Source organism: Electrophorus electricus, chromosome 8, assembly GCF_041902795.1.
Source record: "Electrophorus electricus isolate QZ-2024a chromosome 8, ASM4190279v1, whole genome shotgun sequence".
Taxonomy (NCBI): domain Eukaryota; kingdom Metazoa; phylum Chordata; class Actinopteri; order Gymnotiformes; family Gymnotidae; genus Electrophorus; species Electrophorus electricus.
The window spans coordinates 2,676,496-2,685,000 of record NC_137504.1 but is presented as its reverse complement, the minus strand read 5'-3'; the positions used below and the strand labels follow the sequence as shown (position 1 = coordinate 2,685,000).

The 8,505-nt window shown below is 46.5% G+C and overlaps 1 protein-coding gene across 3 annotated transcripts in view; it reads left to right on the top strand.

The window, feature by feature from the left end:
- wdr7 (WD repeat domain 7) overlaps positions 1–7,000 on the top strand; it is a 121,053-nt gene extending 114,053 nt beyond the window's left edge. For all 3 annotated transcript variants that reach the window (XM_035527063.2, XM_035527062.2, XM_035527061.2), the window contains 2 exons: positions 2,513–2,617; positions 4,360–7,000. In XM_035527063.2, the coding sequence (XP_035382956.2) occupies positions 2,513–2,617; positions 4,360–4,563 (309 nt within the window). In that variant the 3' untranslated portion in view covers positions 4,564–7,000. The remainder of the gene's footprint in view (positions 1–2,512; positions 2,618–4,359) is intronic.
- Positions 7,001–8,505: the final 1,505 nt, after the last annotated feature.

Sequence of the window (8,505 nt, the reverse complement as noted above, 5' to 3'; positions counted from 1 at the left end):
GTTTGTGTGTCTGTGTTTTCATGCATTCGTTTTTATGTGTGTTCCTGTGTGTTTATATACGTGTGTGTATTTATGTGAGGGACAGAGACATGTAAAGCAGGAAGGGACGTGTAATTAAAAGGCCAGTGCGCGTTATTTCACACAGCCCTGTGCAGCTGCTCATAAAAGATGATGTGCTATTGATTACACAGTGCTGGAGGACAGCCTTGTCCCGTGGTGACACACACACACCAACACTGGCTACATTATCGCAGTTAACACACGTTTATTCCCTTTGTTACGGGCACAAAACTTATGCATTACATTTTTACAAAAAGCCTCATTTGTATGTGCAACATTTTTTGATCATATTTTTGAACTGTTTTCTGTATCAGGGTGTGTTTGTACGCAGGACAGAGCTCAGTGTGAGGAGAGAGCGGGTAACTTTAGACCACTCGCTCTGCCTTGGACAGTGATCTCTCTGCAGGGCTGCGATTGGATCAGCACTCTCCTTTGAAAGCTTTCACTCAGTGGAAAGAACTGTGCTGGTTGTACTATGGAAATGTCCTGCACCCTTTTAGGGCAGATGGGTTGTAAACTCGTTTTGTTCTGCTGCTCCACACGCCGTTGACTTTAGCAGGCTCTCCTATTATTGGATACATTGTTTTTCTTTCTCTCTCTCTCTCTCTCTCTCTCTCTCTCTCTCAGTACCTTCTCTCTCTCTCAGTACCTTCTCTCTCTCTGTCTCTCTGTCTCTCTGTCTCTCTCTCTCTCTCTCTGTCTCTCTCTCTCTCTCTCTCTGTCTCTCTCTCTCTCTCTCTCTCTCTCTCTGGTGATTATCTCTGCTGGTAGCACAAAGCCTCCCTCTCTTTGATTCTCAGTGGTGGTGGTGGTCAAATTCCCACAATGCACCAGGACAATTGTAGGACCCCCTCCCAGGAACCAGATTGGGCCATGCTCAGAGCTGAGAGAGAACACACACACTTTCGCTGATTCATTCTCTCTCTCTCTCTCTTGCATTCTCTCACGCTTTCTTTCACTCTTTCACCGGCACCTTTGTTTGCGAACTGATGCCGTTAAGTAAGGAAGGTCAAAATAGAAGGATCAAGAGAGATGTAAGAAAGGTGGTCATCTTTCATGACCCTTGTCTTCGTATTGCACTGAAGTGAAGGAACACTTAAAAACAACATTTAATCAAGAGAAAATGTCCAGTGCATGAATCTGAATATGTGTTTAGTAATTATATATTTATTCATTTCTAGCGTCTTACAGTTACTGTGGCAAAATATGATTTACCAGTGAAGTCTTTTGAATTAAAGTGAAATGGGGGGGTGGGGGCAGGTCTGTCAAATAAATAGCCCATATTTGTAATACGTTATCACATTACGTAATGTTGCTGTTTGAACTACCGGCTTTCTAAACATTCAGCTCTGTGCACTTGTGTTGTAGCTGCAAGAATAGCCCGGAACACACTTGATGTCCATACTTGAGATTTGTAAAACCACTTTGGTCTGCCAGCGTTTAAGTAAGCTGCTTTTGTGAGACGTGAGGGCTGGTCTGAGGTCAGCTTGGTATGACTCAGTTCTGGAGTGCAGATAAGTACCCTGTTCAGTGCGGCTGATCTGGGGTCAACAGACGATTCTGTATAGCAGCACTCAAAGTGATGTGCATTGATGTGTAGCTTAGGTGATGAATGTGTTTGTGTATACTCCTGGCTTAAGGTCACGGGGTGTTGTGGACGTGTGTGAGAATCAGACAGTGCTACTGGATTTGTTGTCCTTATTGGAAGGTTTTTTGTGTTTGTGTTTCTCTTGTTTACTTGTTTCCTCAAATTTTCTGTAGACCTGTTTACATTCGATTCCATCACTATGCCTGACACACACACACACACAAAAACACACCAACAACCAGCTCTGAGCTGCCTACTTTTAAATAGCACATTTTGACCCAAATGTGTGTTCTGAGCTTCACTTGGGATAGTTGGCTTTGGTTTCATCCTTTATAGTGTGCACACACAAACACACACACACACACACACACACACACACACACACTCACATACACAGTTGTTGAAGAGGAGGACCGAGAGCTGAGGAGCATGTTCGTCTCTTGATTTTAGCTGCAGAGCCGTCAGCAGGTCTCAGGCTCCTGGGTCGACGTGTGCGTGTGCGTGTGTGTGTGTGTGTGTGTGTGTGTGTGTGTGTGTGTGTGTGTGTGTGTGTGTGTGTGTGTGTGTGTGTGTGTGTGTGTGTGTGTGCGCGTGCATATATACCAGCCCTCCCATTAAACTAAACCATCACCAGTTTACTGAGCAAATTTCAAGTAGTTTTATCTTACATATCCAGGTGCTTGTGTATGGTGAGTAGGGGGGTGTTTGGTTGGGGTGGATGGGTCTTTGGGTGAGTAAGTGGGTGTTGGGATGTGAAACTTCATGTAATGTAGTGTAGTTATGTATTAGTGCATTTATGATCTTGGTGAATTTTTGTCAGTTATAGGTGTTCATAAAAATGCCTGTTCTTTTGGTTTCCTTTAGCATATCCATGGCCACAAAGGCCCCATAACAGCTGTGTCTTTCGCCCCAGACGGGCGCTACCTGGCCACCTACTCCAATGCCGACAGCCATATCTGCTTCTGGCAGGTAAGAAAAGGCTTGTAATGATAGTGTGGTTGAGTGTGGTTGTGTGTGTGTGTGTGTGTGTGTGTGTGCGCACGTGCACACAGAGCGGGAACTGAGTGCCCCTCTTGGGCCTCCAGGCGTCCGATGGCTGTCTCGTCCTCTCTGTCCAGGCAGAGTGAGGGGGCGGCTGGGTGTCTGAGGCACCTGTAGCCCGAGCTCTCTCTGGAGCTCAGAGCATGAGACAGTGCAGGGGAGAGACGGAGTGAGACTGAGTGAGTCTGCGTGTGCGTGCGTGCGTGTGTGCGTGCGTGCACGCTCTTATATGTGGGGTTTGCTTTCCTGCATCTTGCATGTGTTCATAGACTAACCGACTCTGACCAAAGGAAACTTATCCCATCCTGTGTGTATGTGCGTGCGCGCGCGTGAGTGTGTGTGTGTGTCTGACTTTTTCTGTTCTTGCACCTGCTCATGCTCAGATCAATGGCTTTCTCTTTCTCCTCTGGGTTCCAAAATGTGCTTGCATCTTTTGTCTTTCTCTCACTCACTTTCACTCACTCACATTCTCTCTCACACACACGTGCGTGCGCACACACACACACACACACACACACACACACACATTCTTTTCTTCTTCTCAGTCATCTCCTCTTATCAGAAGACACTCCTCAGGACTCCTTTTCTGTACTATCTCCCAGTGTCAGTTCTGCTACCTGTCTGTAGAACAGAGTGTCAGAGGACTCTGCTGTCATCACGCACACACTGAACAGCATCTTCGGAGGCACAGGAGTGATGCCTAGCCTTGCACACACTCACACACTAAACCTGCACTCACTCATTTACTTACAGATACTTAAAAACAGAGCTCCTGTCACTGGTATGTGAGTTCTTGTGTGTGCACCCTGATAGGGATGTAGCTTAGTGCTACTTTCAGCGTTAGGATTTCATAGAGGCCGTAAATATAAATCTTTGACCATCCATGAATCATCGATTATTAAACAAGATACCTCACTAGATTCAAAAGTCAAAAATGTTGCTAGGCTGTTTCGTACAGCTGTTTGAAACAGGGCAGGGTCATATGGAGGTGCGGGATGCAGGTGTGTATGATCTTTAATTATACATGAGTAGATGCAGAGACAACCAGCATATACAAGCTGTTCTGGGATCAGCTTGCCATGTCGTTCTGATCAGGGGCAAGGATTCACACATTTGTTGTGGTAGTTTATTTTTTAATAGTTGTGGCTGTTGTGTTGCAAATATCTGTGGAGTGCTGGAGAGGATTATTGTTTTGTTTGTTTGCCTGTTTAGGCAACAAACATAAAAATGTTTAAGTAAACATAAATATAAAACCTAAATCTCTAGAACGGTATTTAAAGTGGCTGAATTGATACTCTGTCGCAGTGTCACTGGCCCCAGGTACAGTAAAGGAAAGACCTGTTTGAGGTACATTAAACACCTTGGAACAAAAGTCTCACACACTCCATCTCTCTCTCCACCTCTCTGACTCCCTCTCTTTCTCCTTTGTGTTGTTTTAACGGACCTAACCAGTGTGTATGCGTCTATGCTTAAATAAAAGTACGAAAACCCAGAAACACCCCACGCGCTCTCTCAGTCTGGGAAGAGTGGAGAGTTTGGTCAAATGGGGAGTGGCTCTCAAGACCTTGTGTTGACGCCTGCACTTGTGTGTGTGTGTGTGTGTGTGTGTGTGTGTGTGTGTGTGTGGGTGTGTGTGTGTGTGGGTGTGTGTGTGTGTGTCCTCCCCTCAGATGAACACCTCTCTGCTGGGCAGTATCGGTGTGCTGAATTCCGCTCCTCAGCTGCGCTGCATTAAGACGTACCAGGTGCCGCCGGTTCAGCCTGCCTCACCTGGCTCCCAGAATGCCCTGCGGCTCGCACGCCTCATCTGGACCTCCAACCGCAACCTCATTCTCATGGCCCACGATGGCAAGGAGCACCGCTTCATGGTGTGAGGATGGGCATGGGGGTCATGACCAGGACCTGCCGGGGTTTCTTTGAACCTCATGTCGTTCAACCCCGGCAAAGATTCGGAGGCTTTGTTTACGTGCACAGTGCTTTCAGTTCTTTTGCATCACTGTTGTTTTCCATTCCAGTTTTATAATTTAAAATAGTTTTTCCCCTCTGGTAATTTATTAAGAATGTGGAAAATAAAGAATTTGTCGTTATGGTGACGTTTGGGAAATAATCACCACCAACCTCGCACAGACCAGCACGGCGGGGGAGGGGTTCAGGAAGCTGCCCCTCTACCAAGACCAGAACGGTTTGGTGGGAGTTAATTTAGACTTGGGAAGAGAAAAACAAACGTGTAGTGGCACATACCCTGTTCACCACAGAGCCTGTGTGCTCTTTCTGTTGCTGCTAGCGACCCTGTGTGACCCCTGTGTGACCTCTAACATCATCCCTGCATGAGAGCACTGCTTCTCCTACTTCCTGTTCTGACCTTTCCTCCGCACCAGACTAGATGGGACGGCACCGGACCGGACAAGACCAGGGCCATTTCCTTCTTGCTGAGTCATAGTGGGCCAATCCAGATCTAAACCACTTTAATCTCACTGCCAGATGAATCCCACCCCTGTTCCTTTAATCCCGGTGTGAAGTGGCCCTGGTCCGGAGTCTGTGGTGAGCCAGCACAGGGAGGAGGAGGGCAGGACTTAGTCGTGGTGGTGGTGTAATTTCATATAGTCGTTCTTCGTCTCGTCTGCCAGTCCAGTGGTGCTGTTTCGTTCTGTCGTGGAGTTGTTGCTAGTGTTTCCGTGCAGGCACAGGGATGATGTGTCTCTGTTTATCAGACCAGCTCATCTCGTCTGGGCTGGGATGTTAGTGTCTCTGAACTTAGCATCTCAGCTCACACGCTCACTGCACCTGCTGTAGATATTAGCTTACACTATGTTAAATTACAGAAGTCTATTTTAAAGAGATGGTTAATATATATACACACACAAACACACACACACACACACACACACACATATATATATGTGTAAATTTGTCTGTGTGAAATGATATGACAGTCTGAGACTGGTGGAGCTACTTTCTCACTCTCGCTGTGTTAACACTGGTAGTCTTTCCCTCTCTCTCTCTCTACACCCCCCTGGTTATTAGGCTGGCTAAATCCTCCAACACCACACACCCACACACGTCCTACAGCTCCCCAGCCCCCCTCTCAGAGAGAAGAAATGAGAGAAAGGCAGAAGAGAAGGAAAGCACCCCCCCAGAACCCTGCTCTGAAGGCCTCGAGTCCCGAGTCCTCAAGACATCATACCACAATATCGTAATCTTATCCTGATCTCATGGAACATGTTTCTGCCATTTTGTGCTTAGAAGGGATTGAGAGGAAAGAAAGAGGTGGGGAGAGAGAGGGAGGCAGAGAGTGGGCGCAGGTGACCATGGGGCTTGATGTTTGAGAAGTGCCTGTGAGCTGCTGGAATCTCCTTCCCGTAATGCTGGTGTATTCTTCCCGTGTTCTGCAGTCTTCCCTACTGATGTGGGTACAAGCATGTCAGTAATGTCAACCTGCATACTCCAGTGTGAAGTCTAGCCAGCTCAAACACATCTCTGTAAATAAGGCTCACATGCACGTGTGCGCGTGAGAGAGTGTGTGCGCACATGTATGAGCGAGAAAAGACGAAGGAAACCGAACTCCTGATTTAGCCATGAGGGGCAGGTGTGTGTGTGTGTGTGTGCGTATTTGTGTGTGTGTGTGTGTGTTTCCTTTTGAAGAATGGCAGTCTAGATCGCTAGGTTAGTATTTGATAGCTCAGGATACTAAACTTAACACGCATGTATGTACACACACACATACACACACAGTTTCAGTGAAAGCATGTATTAATGCTGTCTAAATGGCTCCTTCATATTTTGTCTGAGGTTCTTACCATCAGGTTCCATTTCTTGGTTTTCTTTCAGATCTGTTTTCACTTTGAAAGACCCCTAAACCTAAACTCTCAAAAAAAACAAACAAACCCCTCATCAGACATGATTGATTTTTCCAGCATGTTTGAATGTTCTCTTGTGTCCCTTCCTCCACGACCACCTCTGTCTCTTAGTGATGGACACGTTTGGCAGGGACGGCCGTCTCTGCTGATGTAAGATTTGTAAATGTTGACAAATAAAATAAGTGTCAGCTTGTCTGTAAGACTCTCGGCATCATCTGGTGTGCTTTACGTCTCGTCTCACTTCTACCTTAGCTGTGTGTGTGTGTGTGTGTGTGTGTGTGTGTGTTTGTGTGTGTGTGTGTGTGTGCGAGCGAGCGAGGGAGAGAGAGACGGACCATGAGTGGTGGAACTCTGCTAACATTTACTGAATATATTGAACATGTACTGTAAAGCTGTATTTGAAGACAACTCTGTTGTGGACAATTCTGTGTTCAATAAAAGGAAAGTTATCTGACATTAGTTTCAAGGTGACTCTACTACTGACTCTCTCTCACACACACATACACACACACAAACTTGTTCTTTTGACATGAAAAAGCAATATTTTTAACACCATAAAATAACACACTGCCTGCACGAACAGACTTGAAGTAGGTGCGTGTAAGAGAGAGACCCCACCACAGTTCCTGTCGTCCAGCCTCCCCCTCTGCATTTGCCCTGTGTGGGTGTGGGTGCGGGTGTGTGTGGGTGGGTGGGAGAACTGAGCTGGGTTAATGTCAGACTCCTCTCTGCCTCCAGACAGGTGACGACGTACTAAAGGCTGGAAGAGCCTGGAGAAGATTAAAGGTAAGAGCTATGGCTCGGGCCCAAACGCAGGCCATCCTGCATCGAACTGGGCAGCTAATTACAGCGCTCTCCTCTCCAGTGAGTCCAAGTGCCAGTCTCTCCGGTCTAATTAAACCGCACAGATCAGACATCAAAAGCCACCCTTCGTCATCATCATCATCAGCGTTTACTATCTTAGTCTAAAACCAATGAAGAATTTTGACTGATAGGACTGAATTGCTAATCATAGGTCACCAGAGAAAATGGTCAATATCTTGTGTGTGGCTTGCTGACTTCTTTGCCAACTAATGTAATTATTCATTAACAAGTGCCTTAATTGGAAATTCTCTCATGTTTTATTCATAAAGACATATGAATTTCAATGTGCCGAAGAAATTGTAGTTCTGCAGCTTCCCGGGAGTTTCCAGGAGTTTACTGTACAGTCAAGTAAGTAAGCACCTAAAAGCCACATAGGTTGTGGGTGTGGTTACATTAACCCTTAGTTCATCTGTTCCCCAAAATCTGAAATCAATAACAAAAGATAACCTGGTTTGACCTTTTAGTGCCAAGTGGCTGGACCTGGTCAGGCCTTTTTAAGGACAAGTGAGACAGAAAACAGTGATGGGAACACCAGGAGAAATTTTTAAAAATTACAAAAAAAAGAACGATGGAGGTTTTAGAAAGAAAAAACACAACTGAGGAGGTAAAGACAAAGAGAGGCAGGGAGGGGGAAGCAAGCGGCCCCCACGTGACACGCGCCGCACACGTGGCACACGTGACACGCGCGACACGCAGGCAAGGAGGAGCGCATGACACTAATGTGGAGTTAGATGACCTGCTTCCACTGACCTTTGTCCTCTGACCCCTTCCTACTCATTGCCTGCCTGTGCTGCAGGCCATAATCAATAAGAGGCAGTAGAGGGGTATTTTCTCATCCTAACTAGAGCGGGCCGAGCCCAGCCCTCCTAGCAAAGCGCTGTGTGTGTGTGTGAGTGTGTGTGTGTGGGGGGGACTGTGTGTAGAGGGACTGGTATCTCAAGGTGTCTGGTTGTATAATGGGCCTGAAAAGAGAACACTCGATCCATCCAAATACCGAAAGGTCATCTACAAAGTCACTATATCTCACACGCACAGCCACCACCAACAGAGAACAACTCATTTCTCTCACACACACCAGCAACAACCAGCAGAGAC